Source organism: Sinocyclocheilus grahami, unplaced genomic scaffold (genome assembly GCF_001515645.1).
Source record: "Sinocyclocheilus grahami isolate Dianchi unplaced genomic scaffold, SAMN03320097.WGS_v1.1 scaffold461.1, whole genome shotgun sequence".
NCBI classification, from domain to species: Eukaryota; Metazoa; Chordata; class Actinopteri; order Cypriniformes; family Cyprinidae; genus Sinocyclocheilus; species Sinocyclocheilus grahami.
Genome location: NW_015505640.1, coordinates 322,132 through 339,780, shown reverse-complemented (window position 1 = coordinate 339,780; position 17,649 = coordinate 322,132). Strand labels below are relative to the sequence as shown.

The following is a 17,649-nucleotide window of genomic DNA, read 5'->3' as shown; positions in this document are numbered from 1 at the left end:
ACATTAAAGTGATTATTACGTTTTGAATATGGATATTTTTCTAACAAAAACGCATCGATTTGCTACAGGAGGCCTTTGTTCACCCCTCGAAGCCGTGTGAGACACTTTTTTTATGGATGGGCGTAGTGCTGGGCGGTATGACCAAAAATTTATATCACAGTATTTTTCAAAATTATACCGGTTCCACGGTACATGACGGTATTTTTTTTTCGTGGCTTTTTATTTAACTTCTTTTGGACTGATGCATGCATCACCCGCTGAGTGGCATTAAACAGCTTGAAAGATCAAAGACCATTTTTTATATAACTCCGACTGGATTCGGCTGTAAAAAGAAAGTCATATACACCTAGGATGGCGTGAGGGTGAGTAATTTATGGGCTAATTTTCATTTTTGGGTGAGCTAACCCTTTAATGTATACTCTTCTGTGCAAATGTATAATATAGTTATGAACATCAATTATTAAATGATTTTATGTAGTATTTCCATGAGAAAGTAATATAAAAACATCAAATGTATATGTGGTTAGCATGCACAACGAAAAACTATTTTTGTTCTAAGGTCCAATAGTTGTTACCTAAATATATGCAAATACCTAAATAATTCACAGAAGACTGCCTCCAGTGACAACTTAATCAAACTGTGGTAAATAAAACTAAAATTTAGTATGCTTATAGTCCTACAAATACCACTGAAAGTGATCACACAACCTCTTACAACAAGTAACAACAACATGTACAGTATCACTCACTACACTCCTATAACATATGATATTACAAATGACATTACCATGCATTGTTTCTCCGCCATGATCTGGAAGAGGGAGTCGTGCCACTCTAAGATGTGCATCTCCAGCAGTCGGTTTGATGGAAATGAGCGCTTGCAGTTGGAACACACATTTCGATGTAATGAATTGTAGTGGTGTTCATACCCTTCCAACGTGTCAAATAACTGCCTGCATCCCGCAATGTGACATCTGAACTCAGAGATACTGAGAAGAGGGTTGAGAAATTAGTGGCACATTAGTATCAAGTCAAGAGGATGTCGCTCAAAATGTTTCACCACTCATCCAAGTGAGGTCATCAGTAATCTTATGATCTAGATTGCCCAGCACTGGACCTCATCAGAATCAGATACTGTGACATTACTCAATAATAATACTACAATCTACACTACTGATACTTATAGTAATCTATCAAATTGCATAAAGACAGCTACAAAAAAATAAACATCCATTTGACCATAATAAATAGCCTATGCAAGAACATTTTATAACGACCTGGACTGATATTCTTCATAGACATGCTAATTATTTAGTATTAAAAGTTTTATCAAATAAGATGAATACTAATTATCTCAATTGGACCTACCAATTAATTTTATGCTTATGAGTAATTTGTTAATTCATAATTTGCCTAATTACAAAGCAATATTAATAGTGAAACGACATTACTCACGTCGGAGGATGTTCATCATCTGCAATAGCCGTCACGACCTCCTGTAGGTACATGTGCCTGTGTATGTCCCATCCTGTTGAATTACACATGGAGGAATCGGGATATTGGTAAATATCCCATCATCATATCACAGTCACGTAATTTCTTCGTCACTCTTAAATAACCCATTGAGAGATAAACATGCAATTGTTGTTATATATTAGCAGAAGGAAGGCACTTTTCTGAAATGCAATAACCTTTTCTATCGATCCAGTCGAAGAATCTACATACCTCAAAACATTCATCTTCTACAGCAAATCGAAGTAGTTGAGGTCTGAATCCAAAAGGTGAACAAGTATTTTCACCTTCTGTGTCTTTTTGTTGTAAACAATGCCACTCGGATCCCCTATTTTCAATTACCGGTATCTTTTCTGCAGGAATGTGTGGTGCTGTAGAACCCAATAGCTGAATTAATTCAGGCTGCAGCATTATGTTCAGGCTGTAGCATTATCAACATGCTCCATGTATAAACCGATTTGCGATTCCGTGTCAAAATAAAAACTCTCAAATTTAAAGCCAGTTGAGGGCACGCAGGGCGCACGATTGCATGAGAAACGTGTCATTTTATTTTGATGCAAAACAAAGTATAATCTAATGAAAAAGATGTTTGTTTTATAGCCCTTCATATACGTCTGAAACCCCAATAGCTGAATTAATTCAGGCTGCAGCATTATGTTCAGGCTGTAGCATTATCAACATGCTCCATGTATAAACCGGTTTGCGATTCCGTGTCAAAATAAAAACTCTCAAATTTAAAGGGCAGTTGAGGGCACGCAGGGCGCACGATTGCATGAGAAACGTGTCATTTTATTTTGATGCAAAACAAAGTATAATCTAATGAAAAAGATGTTTGTTTTATAGCCCTTCATATACGTCTGAAAGCCAGTGCCTACACTACCTTTAAATAAGCAGGGGGGAAAAAGAAACTAAAAGCAAAACTGTCAAAACTGCACCTGCAGAATATAACCACAGGATGTCAGCAGAGTCATTCCAGTTATGCTTTTCATCCATCCATCTTGTCAAATATTCAGGGCCGGATTTACCTCTTTTCGTGACATAGGCAAAACAAAACATTTTGGCCCCCCTTCCCTAATATAATATACCTACTTACCACCAAAGCAAACAAAAATATTTCTTAATCAGTGGAAACCGTTACAGTGTTTTCTATCGCAATAAGTGCTTGCGTTCAATCAAATCGAATGCAGTTCTTAATTTGTTTGAGAACTTAAGCCTTGTTCAGACTGTCAGCCCAAATCCGATTTTGTGCAAATTCCAAAATGTCATTTTAGAGCTAATAATAGAGGCTTGAGCCATTGATATGCAAGGTAACACAATTATTAATGCAGTCTAACGCAGTTAGAGAGAGCGAGAGATTAATAAGTGTGAAAACTTGCGTCTCTCAGCAGTATTCAGCAGCAGCATCTACTAATAGCGAATCTTTAAGTTGAGCTGCTTCAAGAACCTCGCTACTGAGAAATGTCATGTAGCTTTTCAGCTGCGAAACTATTTTATTGATCAATTCGCGGTGCAGCCGCAGGCAGCGCTGATGAAGTTTCAGTCCGCGTCTCCGCGTGTGTGCGAGACCGCCTGTGCGTGTCTGCACTGTGTGTGTCTGTGAGAGAGAACTGGAGAAAGAAAGCTGATTTCCGTACATAAAAAAAGTTGAAGACATGGAAATAGTTTGCCATTTTTACCCTATTTGTTATATTTATTTGCTCAATGTCTTCTGGGGTTTTGGTTCTTTTACTGTTGTATATATCCCATAGTAGCCTATAACAAAAATATTAGCCTATATATCTCCTCATTGTGTTTGGGCCCCTCTGGACGAGCAAGCATAGACACGAGCCTAGAATGCCTGTGCGTAAATCCGGCCCTGCACATATTAATATTAATATCTTAATATATTGGCTAAAGTATTACTGACAACAAACGAACAATTTGAAATTATATTAGTTCTCTTACGCGATAATCGCAATCAAGTGAACAAGTGGTTAATTTTTTATTGTTTCATTGTTACTGTTTCATGTCCTTGGCAATATATTCATAATTATTAATAACTAATATTCCAAGTGTTTCTTTTAGTTTCCATTTTTCTAATCAAAATATTAAAATAAGCCTACATTTTATTTGGAATGTTGTTTTAAATGGTAATCATTTTATGTTTTTCCTGTGTCCTCAATTTCACTTTATGTCCCAACTGATTTTTTGTTTTGTTTTTTTGTAATAACGAACAAAACCTAGTTCCTCAATGACATCATCCTCCAGGAGATTACATCATTTTTATTTGGAAAGTGGCACAAAAATAGGGGTAAGATATGCACCACATATTTTAGTCATTTTCGTTATTCATTCAAACTTATTGGCAAATCATTCGATTTGAATTCACAGTGTTGCTATTATAACATATCCTCAATTAAAATGTGAGCAATTCAATATTTACATATTCATATGTAAGTCATAGAATAAATTGAGCTTTCAGATGATCTCTTTTACTGGGATTGTGCCTTGTCTGTTATTGGTTATTCAATTATTCTACTAAATTGTCAAAACACAATTTTAAATAGAATAGATAATTTAGTATTTTCATATTAATGTTACTTTAAAAAAATTATCTATCATATCTATAAAATAAAATTAAATGATATCAAAAGTCATTTATACATTCTGCAAAGGTTTAGCCTATAGGGCTTCTTACCCTGGTTGTAGGCCTCTATGAATAATTGTACATTTAGTTCTAGGACACTCTTATGATTTCCCTTAATACCACATGGCTGCATCATCATTCTGTACATGCTAAACTTTCTATATATGCTAGTTTAAAAGTAAATGCACATTCTACTTAGGTGTGTATCTTTCCCCATCTTACCCTAATATCAGTGGATTCTGTAAGGTTTTGAGGTATTAATTTGAACAGAAATACATACACAAGCATATTCACTCCAGTTACAGAGTTGAAAAGATACTAAAGCTACAAAATCTAAAGTACATTCCTTTCAGATAGGCTGTGTGGTAGCCTACATATATAGCCTAGAAATAGTCAAAAAAATAAATAAAAAAAGTTTATTTAATTGTTGTGTCTCGAAAAATTACTGACACATTTACTGGGCTGTGACTCATTAGTGACCGGTTTGCTGTTACCGGATGAGGAGGTCGTCGTCTGTTTATGCTAATTTACCGGATAACCGAGGCGGAGCTTTAACATTCAAGTAGCCGAGTTCCCACAGCAGCCCATGAGTCCCGGAGCGAGTCCCCAGGACACAGAACCATGCGATACACTGGATTATTTATATCGCTGCTTTCCTTTGTTTATACATGGGGTGAGCGCGCAGAATTATGAGAATCCTTTTACAGCGCGTGATGTGTTTTTAATCTACTGATTACACATACTGATTTGTTTATTCACTGTTGCTTTAGAGAATCTTGAGGCAGCGAACCCAGCTTTGCCTCATGTGATGCGCTATGATGTGATCCGACTCCGACCTCAGGCACTGAAAGAGCGAGCGAGGAGGAGCGCCCCTTCTCTCAAGGTCCGCTCATTTTCAGATTCGTTTTGTAAATTGAAATATTATTGACATCTCTTGGGATGCTTGATTTGACTTTTATTCATGCGTGCTTGCTTTCACCCGTTTAGACATATCCTGAACAACTTGAATGTGATTTGGCTGTAGATGGGAGGAACTTCACACTTTCTTTGCACAAAAATAGGTGAGAATGTGACTATATAGAAATGTATATAATGCCTTGTATTCATAACCAACCCAGTGAATTTTTTTATTCAACAGGGAGCTTTTAGGAAAACATTACACCCTCTCACATTATACCGAAGATGGGATTTCAGAGACAGAGTCTTCAGACAACATTGTATGTTTAAACAGTAAAATAGCTTATTTCTTTTTGACACAGTATGTGAATGTTGCTGCTTAACTGTACATAATCTGTTTTTGACTTCAGGATCACTGCTACTATCAGGGACATGTCCATGATTTTGAAGACTCTTCAGTCAGTGTTGGACTTTGCTCTGGAATGGAGTAAGAACATTTTCTATTTAAACCTTTTTTATGTAAACTTTAGACATGATTGAACGTTAAATGAATTAAAATATATATATTAAAATAAATTATATATAACCTGAGTCTGATTTGTGTACAGTAAAAAATATACGTATTTCAGAGTTTCATTTTTTGGATTGTGCCTGTAATAAGTTGCTTTAGATAGTGTCTAGTGTTTACTGACCCACAAATATTTTCTACACTTCTCCCTCCTTTTAAAATATTGTATCTTCTTCATCCTTTAGAGGGTTTCTGAGGGTCAAAAATCAAGTTTATTTGATTGAGCCCCTAGAAGAGTCTTTGGATGGCGACCATGCTATTTATAAGCAAGAGCATTTAAGGACCAAGCAAGGGGCCTTTGGATACATTAATGACACAGTCTATAACCTTGGTCCAAAGTCTAGTGGGCTGTATAAAGGCAAAAATATGGTAATGATATTCTAATGATTCAATTAAATTCATGTTATTTGTATAGCGCTTTATACATATTGTTTCAAAGCAGCTTTATATGAGATGCATTGCAATGAACAGTAGTTTGTTATCAGAGGTGACTATGTCAAAGTAATGTCCATATGGCAGAATCATGCAGTTAATTAATGACATTTATTCAAGCAAGTAACAATCTCTTGTTGAATGTAAGCTTATTATATGAGAAATATATTTAGCGTCATATATTTAGTGTTGTTTCCGACATAGAAAATAAAACCTGTACTTGCTCCTTATTTCATTATTAAGCAACATGTTTAATTTGTACCTCAACAACTTATTTATGATGTGTTTACCATGAACAGTTTTATGACAATAGCTTTATTTCAATTGATCTTCAGAAAAACAAAGCCCCCAGAGGAGGACAGCGGATTGTTGAGATGGTTTTGGTCGTTGATCATACAGAGGTATGAATTTGGTTAATGGAAAAAATATCTTATACTGATGTGTTGTGTTTATATTGTTAAAATATATCTACACATTTTTCTTCAGTACAACACGTTTGGAAGTTTTAAAAAGATTGAAGAAAGAATGATGTTGGTCGCAAATCACGTAGACAAGGTATCATACAACTTTCATTATTCATACAACTGGTCTTAAATTAATTAACAGATTATACCTGGTTACAATATGATTTTCAAAATAATATTTATAGAAATTATTTTGCTCATGTTCAGCTTTACCGGCCATTAAACATACGTGTCAGGTTGGTTGGACTTGAGATTTGGTCTCAAAGAGACTTGATTGATGTCAGCCATATACCAAATCTTACTCTGGAACGGTTTTTACAATGGCGTCAGGATAGCCTGCTCAAGAGGAAGAAACATGACAATGCCCATTTTATTACGTGAGTCACTGACTGCTCATCTTAATCAGTTTCTGTGCTTTGAATGCCACATTTTTACTCACACTAAACACTTCCCTTTAAAATGTGTCTTACCGCAAGCTTTAAAACGTTTATTTTAATTTTTTTAAATAGTATGGAACAACAAAAATATCATTTAATGCCTTAAGTTCTCTCTTTTGTTTTTAATCAGTGCTGTAGATTTTAAAGGATCTACAGTTGGGTTGGCTACAGTGTATGCTATGTGCTCTCCATCCTCTGGTGCTGTGAATGAGGTATAATTATGAGCATATGTTTATATATGTAAATTAACAGATTAAGAAATGGTACAGTACTTTCCTAGTGTTTGAAAGAAAGCTTTGGTTGTGGTGAATAATATTAATGACATAAGATGTATTTTTCTTTACAAAGGACCATAATAAAAATCCCATTGCAGTGGCTTCTACCATTGCCCATGAAATGGGGCATAATCTGGGCATGTCACATGATGATCCAAACTGTGGATGCTCCTCTGGCAAGGGCTGCATTATGTCCGACACCATTGGGTGAGGCTAATTGAAAATACTTTTGATTAGAATGCATTTATGCAATGGCACAAGAGATAGGCAACTATGACATTTTTTCTGCGGTTTAATGTTTCCACAGACCATAATTTTCTTTCATACTTTTCCAACAGGTATGTTTACCCTGATTCCTTCAGTACTTGCAGTCAATCATCCTTAAAAGCATTTTTGCAGAGCTATGACACCAGCTGTTTACTAGACATGCCAAATGAGGGTGAACTATATGGAGGCCCAGTTTGTGGAAACGCTTTTGTTGAAAAAGGCGAGGAGTGTGACTGCGGAACTGCTGAGGTGTAACATGTTTTATAAAATTGACACAGCTTTGGTTTGCCAGTTAAAATATGACTAAAATAGATTTGTGTATTTGACAATTTATCCACTACCGTTAAAAGGTTTGGGGTCAGTAACAATACAGTAAAAACAGTAATATTCTGAAATATTATTTTGATTTGTTGTAAAATATTTCAATTTAAACTACCATCATTACAATTTAAAATAACTGTTTTCTGTAATGTAATGTAAAATGTAATGTAAAAATCTATTCATGTGATGGCCAAGCTGAATTTTCAGCAGTCATTACTCCAGTCTTCAGTGTTACATTATCCTTGAGAAATCATTCTAATATACTGATTTGGTGCTCAAGAAACATTTCTTATTATTATCAATCTTGAAAATAGTTTTGCTGCTTTTTTTTTTTTTTTTGGAAAACATGATAGTTTTTTCAGTATTCTTTGATGAATAGAAAGTTCAAAAGAACAGCGTTATGTCTTTATTGTTTCTTCACTTTTGATAAATTTAACGTGTCCTTGCTGAATGAAACTATCAATTTCTTAAAAAAATCTTACTGATCCCAATTATAGTTTTTCAAAAACAAAACATTAGTCGCAAGCCAGAATACTGACCCCAAACTTTTGAACGGTGGTGTATTCTGGAAAAACATTCTTCTTTTTTTTTGACCGCAATAATTTTTGAATTTTAGGAATGTAACAATCCCTGCTGCAATGCCACAACCTGTCAACTTACCGTAGGTGCCCATTGTGCACATGGAGAGTGCTGCCACAATTGCCAGGTATCCGCAAAGCTACCCACCAAGCTCAACAGGAAGACCATATTAAAGTTGTTATTGGACTGAAAATACATGTAAAAGTAGATTATTGCCTCAATCTGTTTTGTTAATCCTCCCTTGTAGCTGAAACATTCAGGTAGCCTGTGCAGAAAGAGTGCTCACGACTGTGATTTGGACGAGTACTGTACAGGAGTGTCAGCCTTCTGTCCCGAAGATGAATATAAGATGAATGGACTCCCTTGTGATTATAATCAGGGCTACTGTTACAATGGACAATGTCCAACACATAAGGAACACTGTAAGATGCTGTGGGGATCAGGTACTATTCTCACTGAGCCATTGCTCAAACACTGCTTTTTGGCTGCTCTCTTATGTTTTTACAATTTAACAAAAAAGCCTTACGGCTTTTTTGTTGTTGTTAAATTAATGTTTGTTTGTTTTTTTTTAAATAAAGTTTCATTTATGAATATTTAAAAATCAATCTGGTACATGTTTAGATGCTGAAGTGGATGCTGACACTTGCTTTCGATATAATGTAATTGACAGCACCTCCAAGAGTGCTGAGTAAGTGTAACTTAACTTTTCTTTGATGGCTAAAGACTAAAAATAGTATTTTGTACATTGTTTTCTATCAACACAATGGTATTCTGAATCCTACAGGCACATGATGTGTGGGAAAATATACTGTTATGGTGGGAATGCTTTCCCCATAACCATGAGTACTGTACAGGAGTGTCAGCCTTCTGTCCCGAAGATGAATATAAGATGAATGGACTCCCTTGTGATTATAAACAGGGCTACTGTTACAATGGACAATGTCCAACACATAAGGAACACTGTAAGATGCTGTGGGGATCAGGTACTATTCTCACTGAGCCATTGCTCAAACACTGCTTTTTGGCTGCTCTCTTATGTTTTTACAATTTAACAAAAAAGTCTTGCAGCTTTTTTGTTGTTGTTAAATTAATGTTTGTTTGTTTGTTTGTTTTTTTAAAATAAAGTTTCATTTATGAATATTTAAAAATCAATCTGGTACATGTTTAGATGCTGAAGTGGATGCTGACACTTGCTTTCGATATAATGTAATTGACAGAACCTCCAAGAGTGCTGAGTAAGTGTAACTTAACTTTTCTTTGATGGCTAAAGACTAAAAATAGTATTTTGTACATTGTTTTCTATCAACACAATGGTATTCTGAATCCTACAGGCACATGATGTGTGGGAAAATATACTGTTATGGTGGGAATGCTTTCCCCATAACCAACAGAAAATCATCAGTAACTATTCAATCGAGAACCTGCTATATGGCTGTGGATTCCTCACCCACAGATGACTTAGGGATGGTTCCAGCAGGCACCAAATGTGGCATTAATAAGGCAAGTATATAATGAATGTATATTGCCTTGCACAAAATACAAAGTGTATAAAACCTTTATTTAGTTTATATATATATATATATATATATTATATTTTATATATATTATTTTTTTTTTCATTCAACAGGTGTGTTACAACAACCTTTGCCAAGACGTTAGTATATACGGCTCTGAGAACTGCTCTAATAAATGCAACAGTCGTGGGGTGTGTGATTTATTTATTTTTTTTCCATTTTCCCATTTCTTTTATAACTTATTTTGTTTCTCTTTTTTTTAAAGAAAAGCATTATTGCATGGAGTGTTTGTCATTCTGTGATATTGTAAAAGTCATTCCATTTTTCCATTTAGTCATTCAAATCCATTTTGAATGGATTTAGTTTAAACACATGTAAACATATTTCTGATTTATATTTTAAAGGTGTGTAACCATGAGAGGAAGTGTCACTGTGATCCAGGATGGGCACCACCCTATTGTGGTGTTCAATTCTCAGAACTTCAAAAAAGTAAACCAACATCCTTACCATATCTGTACTACTTAATGAAATTCAATCATTGACCGTACAAAACTAATTCTGTACCATGTCATATGTGTACCTTTACAGTGAGAAAAGAATCTGTGATAATTGGAGTGACTGTATCTGTAGTTGTTCTTGGATTGATCATTATTATTGGAGCACTGGTCTGTCACAGGAACAAAATAACAGAATTTAGAAAGAAAAGGTAGGATCTGTTATGCAACTGACAATCATGAACTATCAATTTCTGTTATCATTTAAATTATTGTACTAATAATGAAGGACATTCTGTTCTAAAAGGTCTTTGAAGGACATCCACACTTCCTCAGGTCAGTGTAATCCAGCATTCCAACCAGGAAGTGCAAAGAACAGCCCCAGATGCACACAACCACGCATAAGTCAACCAACTTTCCTCGAGTCATCCACTGCTCTGGCCTGCAAACCTCTCTATTCTCCAGCTATGCCCTCTAGACAAGCACCATTGGTAAAGTCATTCATTTAGCCTTGAAAGCCCTGTTTAATTTGTGCTTACAAAAAGTCAATTTTAGGATGAAAGACATAATCTTTCTACCACTTATTTCTCACTATGCACAGCCTCCAAAGAATGTACCACAAACTAGGACAGAACAGGTAGTTTATCTTCTCTAAAAATGCATGTAATTATTTACAAATATTCCTGGCTAAAACTGTTTTAATAAAAATGAAAATGTACGTCCCTATTTTATTAGATTGTGAAACCTTCCATCCCACCTCCTGGTATTTCCAGAAACATTCATCCTGTTCAGGTGAGGCCCGGAATGTCTTAATATTACCTACCATGAAGTTGTTTTAAATTGTAATAATATTTCACAATTTTACTGCTTTTGCTGTATTTTTATCAAATAAATGAGTATAAGAGACTGCAAAATGTACCCACCCCAAACTTTTTAACAATAGTGTACATACTGTATAATTAAGTATAACTTTCATAATATTAATATTGGTTACTTTTAATGACTCTTAAGCTCATTACAGATGTGACATAAACGTCCTTACTTTAGTGATTTGCTTATGTTAGCATTTTGCCTTATTTATAATTTTCCTAAACCTTTTTGTTGTTTGTTTTGTGATACTTGTGGTTTTTGCACTCAGACGAAGGCTTTTTTTTTGCCCACCTAATATTTAAAATCCAAACGTGCAATGATCTCAGCTGGTCTGATTTTACTCTTTAAATATGAGAGTTTTTATTTAATGTTCCTCTAACAACCATACTAGTACCTGTACCTCTGAGATAGAACGGGATTTGGTCACGCTGCCACGCAGACCCTTGTTTAAAATGATGGACGGGCTCAAACAATTAGACGAAGAAGCTTTGCAAGACCTCTATGCGTGGATAGACAAGATACCGTTCTCCAGACGGTATCTTAAGAGGTTTTGGTGATGGAGGTATTTAATTCCTTCAAGAAACAAATAAAACCGCTAACTTAACTATGTATGATGTTTGTTGACATTTTAAGAAGTGTTGCCCTGCATTTGACTAGATTAAAGTAATATAATATTATTATACGTACAGTTCTTATTACACTTACAAAAATGTGTTTTAGCTATATAGCATTTTACTCAGTTCAGTATTGTCAGTGAGTATTTGAACGATTTCCATAAGCAGTTTTGACTGCAGAGGTAGTAGTGAAGCATTTCTTCCCTAAGCTGGTGGAGCTGCACAACTACACGCCCGCGCATTCCAGGCAACAGAAGCTGAGTAACTGGAGTACCCTGAGCAGCAGGCAAGTATATTTATTTGTTCTCCATGCAGACAGTAATGCAAACACCGCATTGCTTATCTGACCCCCGAGTGTCGCTTGACACATTCCCTGGAGGATTGCAGGAATGTGACATTACACCTCAGCAACAACACTGGGATCTCCTGTTGACCTGTTAACACTGGCTGGGTCTAAAAGTGAGCTGCCTACCTAGACAGCATATTTGGGCATCATATGTAGAGCAATGGGGGAAATAGACAACAGTTTTCCTATCAAGTGTGGAGTGCTTTTTATAATGGATGGATGCACTTTATTGAACTTCAAAATCTCAAAACCCATTCACTGCCATTATAAAGCTGGGAAGAGCCAGGACATTTTAATATAACTCTGATTCCTATCTCTTATGTTTGTCTAGAATTGGACAGCACACAACTGCTCCATGTTCTCATTTCAGAAAAGTTTTCTCTAAGCTGAACTTCCATATACCTGAGAAGATGGTGAAGAAAATTGTAGTCAGCACAGCGGGCTGCATCCAGTCCTTTGCTCTCTTAGAGAGAAGATAGAGGGAAAACGAGCAGGAAAACAATTAGATGGCACACAGGTGGGTCTGTGTGTGTATTTGCAATTGCATTGCTACAGCATCTTTCTTTCAATATCACTTCCTCTTTCTTTATAATGGTTGAATGAACAGTAATCTAACCCTGCCTTATTCTTTTTTATAGGACTTTACAGCACTACAAATGGACAACCAAGATCAGGTAAATACTGTAAAACATAGAAATGTGGATTTAGCTTACCATTGTTTATAAGCTACAGTAGGGAAGTGAAGGTCATCTTGAGGAGGTACGACAATGAGCCCATGACCCAGCAGTAGTGGGTGGGGAGGGCCTGTCGAAAGACCTCCTGGGCTGTGGTCTGGTTTAGTAGCAGACTCTGGATTCGAGTCTAGGTTCATTAAAGGGATAGTTCACCCAAAAATGAAAATTACCCCATGATTTACTCACCCTCAAGCCATCCTAGGTGTATATGACTTTCTTCTTTCAGACAAATACAATTGTATTTATATAAAAAAAATGTTGAGAGGGTGGCGTTCCAGTGGATGACATAGGACGTAGGCGTAAGCTCCTGTGAGAAGTGAAGAACATGGAAGCGCAGTGGAGAGAGCAAAACAAAACACCGGTCATGTATTAGAAGTACAAAACGAGAATTTGTAAAGAAAAATGTTGGAGAATTTCAATATAACCCAAGAGGAGACTGGTTTTCCTTTGCTGTGAACAAAACTTGGCTCTCGTGAGGCTAGCATATTCTCATATGCTATGCTATGCTTCGCCTGTCTCCTTTAGAATCGTGAGGATGCTGGAGCCTATTGTGACAAACAAAAGACATGAAGACCAAACACAAAAATCTACATCATTGCTGGTACAATAATACATACAATACAATCGACACATCATCTATACGCAGGAAGGAAATGGATGGATGATCTAATTTTTGCACTGCTTTTTTTACATACTCAAAATGACTCACAGTGCTAACCTCAATAACCACCCACATAAATGAAGTAGCAGAAGTCAGTGGCCAGGTAGCAGAAGTCCCACACCATATCTACTGTTTTCTGTCAAGGGAGAATATACAGTATAAACTAGATTTGTGCTGGCTGTTTCCTCATATGAGCTGTGATGATTCTTGTTAATGCTAGTGAGAATGGTAATATAATTAAACTGCTTAATTAGCTCATCAGTTGTATACTTGGAAATATTGAATATTTGGAAATGTGACATCATTAGATTTTTTAGGAAGCTTAGCATTCATGAGGTCTGTGGTCATACAGTAGTCTGGTTGTCACTCAGACTAACACAGCCCTGGCCTCAATAACTGTAAACCAAACTAGCAAGTTTAGCAAGTGAAGTGTGGCAAGGAACAATGATGCCCTTTTATGTACAAAGAGGAGCAGTTTCCTTTGTGGTTTTGTGATGATTTGTCTGTGAGGTTTTGTGTCAGACCCTCTGGTTAGTTCATGCAAAAGCAACATTTCTGTCATCATTTACTCACTTTAATGCTGTATGATTTAATTTATTCTCTGGAACACAAAAGAAGATATTTTGAAGAATGTTTCAACTGCTTTTGCCCATACAATGAACAAAACCTCACTGGACCGCACTAAATTTCATTGTATGGACAAATAAACAAGGCTTCTTCCAAAAGCTAAGGCAGCTGACTTTTTACCTTGATGCCTTATCAGGCTATGACTTTGCAGGCAATGTTAGCGCATAAAGGTACCTCCTGAAACAGACCTCTGAGGCAGCATAAAGGTTTAATAATCTGCAGCCAAATAAGCTTTGGTGATAACTAAGCAGATATTTAATTACTACAATACTAACTTCAGTCAAACAAGCAAATGATTAATGTACATTTACCACCAACCACCATTTTGTGTGCTCCAGTTACAATTTTAGCTTGATAAACAGTTATGGAAACTGTTTTTCTCTATGTATAATAAAATGGACTAACAAAACAGCTGTGTTTGGAAATAGGGCAAATTAACTGCATTGTCAGCACTCTTAACATTACATAGAAGGGGGCCAGATAGGTCAACTCTCCATTACCCACACCTCATCATCATGGCATCTTAGTCGTGACATCATCTGGTTTCAGGTCCAACTCCCTCTTTTCATGCTAGAAAAGGTCCTGCGTCCATCAGCTCCATTCACCAGATAGCCCTTATCATTTCCAACAGGCTCAACACATTTGGCTAAAAGCCCTTTCGACCATAGAAAACTCAAGCAAACAGTAGATTATTGAGTCTATTATGAGACCAGAGAGGCTAGATGGTTTCTGATATATCATATTATCGAAGTGCAAACCATTTCTATTGAGGAAACAGGAATCCTGTGCTTTTTACTTTTCTTTTTCCTGTAAATGCTCTGCAATTTTAACTTGTTATTTTATGTTTTAATGGGATGTTTATAAGGTGAAGCACAGCTGGTGTTGATGATTCAGAGCTCAGAGCCAAATAAAACTCCCGCTACTACAGTCTGGTGCCCTGTCAATGTGTCTTTTTGACCTTATTGTGTTTAATGGGTTCAAATGGCGTCTAATTAGTTTACCCTTCCTGGCTAAGCAATTCTCATGAGCTTAAACATCTTAAAGTATGGGGGAGTTCCACTCAGCTAGAGGAAATTGATTCAGGGTATCGTGAGGGTAAAGTCTCAGTGCCTGAATTTAGCCTGGAGAGATCCTGAATGCACTGTCAATGCCAAGACCCGGCAGTTGAGTTTTAGGCTGTCGCCTAAGACACATTTGTACATTAGCATGTTTGCCTGTCTGCTAAAGCCCTTTGTTTAAAAATGATTAAAAGAAAATGTTTATTAAAAAAATATATCTTATTCCCTTTCTCTGTTTGCCCAAATCATCTGATGGTTATTGAGGCCACTCGTACCAATCCTGCCACTGTGAAGAAGACAGGCAATGTCAGGTACTGAGTGATGAACTGTGATGTGAAAATAACTTTCTGAGGTTCATGAAGTCTTTCATGTAGGCCTATGAAAAAAATCTACATTTATAATGGACTTGTGTGTTGGAAATCTTGTATAGTCCTGCTGCAGCCTTGGAAACAAATGTGGATCCAGCCGTCCGTTTGCTCTTGGAGGAAAAGGAGCAAGCCATTTTGGCTTTACAGGAGACTGTTGAGGTAAGGTTTTGATGCTAAAATACTTTTTCCTTTTCCAGTTTAATATGCAGAGACTAGTTTATTGGTTGAGTTCCCAGAAAAGTGTAAGCACTGTTGCTATCTGGTGTTTTCAGCATTGCAATGCAAACAGTATTCAGTCATTATTTTTACAGTTTCGAAACACTGCACCTTTAAAGCCGGCATGAAATTAAATCTTCTGTTTTCTAAATGCATGTTATTAATCTTATTGTGAACAATTTATCAATGCATGGTATTATTTAATAATAAAACTATAATTTTGTAGTAAAACAAAATATCAACACTCAATCTTTTTGTGAAACGACAGACTTCTCTCTTGTGATGTACACTCTTAAAAATAAAGGTGCTTCACGATGCCATAGAAGAACCTTTTTGTCTAAATGGTTCCATAAAGAACCTTTAACATATGAAGAACCTTTCTGTTTCACAAAAGGTTCTTTGTGGCGAAAGAAGGTTCTTCAGATTACAAAAAGGTAAGAAAGAGATGGTTCTTTAAAGAACCTTTGACTGAATGGTTCTTCTATGGCATCGCTTGAAGAACCTTTTGAAGCACCTTTATTTTTAAGAGTGTATGCTGGATTTCTCCAATCATTTCACAAGCTTGCATTCATCTACATCAACAACAATCAGTAGTACCATGTCCCCATCCTTCATTTTTTTTCTTAGAATGTGTTACACTCAGATGTACATCACAATACAGAAGAAATGATCTGTTGATTTGTTTAATTGCGACTGTAATGTGCATAAGAATTAGTAAAAATGTATTCCAAATCTTTTTTTTCTTGCATGAAATCTTTAAAAAATGCAGATGTTCTTTAAAAATGTGAAATCGTAAGTTTCAGCACCTTTAGCATACAATGCCAGCTGGCGAGAGATGCTTGCTTCACAAAAGGAAATGTGTCTTCCTGTGCTGTTCTCCTGGCTAGTGGTCAAGGGCAGCAGGTCACATGTTCTCTGACATGTTTCCTGTCACCGTTGCAAATGTGGTAAAAAAACTGCAAGGTTGTTAAATGAGTCACTGTGAGTTCAGCAGCTGTGATATTTGTCACTTGACAGTTAGTAAGACTAGTTTAAGGTTGCAGTGACACTAATAATTTCAACAGTTTGCATTTCAATTCAAATAAAAAGATATTCAGAAACTTCAGTTTGTTTTTTTGTGCTGCTTTAAAGCCCTTGGTTTGCAGGTATTATATCATAAACCTACAACTGGTGTTGAATATAATACCTGCAAACCAAGGGCTTTACAGCAGCACAAAAGAACAAACGGAAGTTTACTGTCACAATCATCCTGTAGCATTGTCATTTCCTTCCATAGAAACTTTGATGACTATTTGATGCAGAAGTTGATCAAATAAAATAGACCAGTGCATACAGATCAAAAATAGACCAGTGTTATATTCAATGTCCAGTAAATGTTTTACTTTGCTCCAGATTTTACAGATTAAGGTAGACCGATTGGAGCATCTTGTGCATCTTAAGGATCTACGCATCGAGGACTTGACAAAGCACTTAGAGCGATATGAGGCATGCAACTCATGATCTCATTATTAAAATACAGAGCCACCATCAGGAATTTTATTTCAGGAAGTGTATACTGTATGCACTTAAGGCTCTTAATAAACTCTTACAGAGAACTGGTCTGTTGTCCATATGAAATCATCTCATTTTCCTCACCTGTGATTGTTGGCACTCAGAATAGAAGCACTGATGCCAATAACTAACATATTATATCAGCTGAGACCATCTACAGCAGTTTATGCCTTACACTGGAGCCCACCAAACTTTGGCAGTAAAATCCTGGGGACATT

General features: G+C 36.2%; 2 protein-coding genes and 1 pseudogene across 2 annotated transcripts in view; 2 read left to right on the top strand and 1 right to left on the bottom strand.

Annotated features, from left to right (window-relative positions):
* The window catches only part of znf511 (zinc finger protein 511), a 4,918-nt gene extending 3,113 nt beyond the window's left edge, over window positions 1-1,805 (bottom strand). Inside the window, exons 1-3 of the mRNA XM_016234957.1 lie at window positions 1,726-1,805; window positions 1,456-1,528; window positions 788-989 (exon numbers count right to left, since the gene is read on the bottom strand). Of these exons, the coding sequence (XP_016090443.1) occupies window positions 788-989; window positions 1,456-1,508 (255 nt within the window). The 5' untranslated portion in view covers window positions 1,509-1,528; window positions 1,726-1,805. The remainder of the gene's footprint in view (window positions 1-787; window positions 990-1,455; window positions 1,529-1,725) is intronic.
* A 2,935-nt stretch (window positions 1,806-4,740) lies between these two features.
* On the top strand, window positions 4,741-11,199 carry adam8a (ADAM metallopeptidase domain 8a). Its single transcript, XM_016234945.1, has 22 exons — window positions 4,741-4,811; window positions 4,909-5,021; window positions 5,126-5,199; window positions 5,277-5,355; window positions 5,446-5,522; window positions 5,789-5,972; window positions 6,371-6,436; window positions 6,522-6,590; window positions 6,707-6,876; window positions 7,067-7,148; window positions 7,285-7,418; window positions 7,550-7,727; window positions 8,416-8,505; window positions 8,626-8,821; window positions 9,547-9,613; window positions 9,710-9,878; window positions 10,006-10,083; window positions 10,297-10,381; window positions 10,481-10,598; window positions 10,694-10,877; window positions 10,988-11,023; window positions 11,122-11,199. The coding sequence occupies exons 1-22, from the start codon at window positions 4,760-4,762 to the stop codon at window positions 11,197-11,199; spliced, it is 2,379 nt and encodes a 792-aa protein (XP_016090431.1). The 5' UTR covers window positions 4,741-4,759.
* A 512-nt stretch (window positions 11,200-11,711) lies between these two features.
* Window positions 11,712-17,380, top strand: LOC107552923 (sperm flagellar protein 1-like; annotated as a pseudogene).
* The last annotated feature ends 269 nt before the right edge of the window (window positions 17,381-17,649 follow it).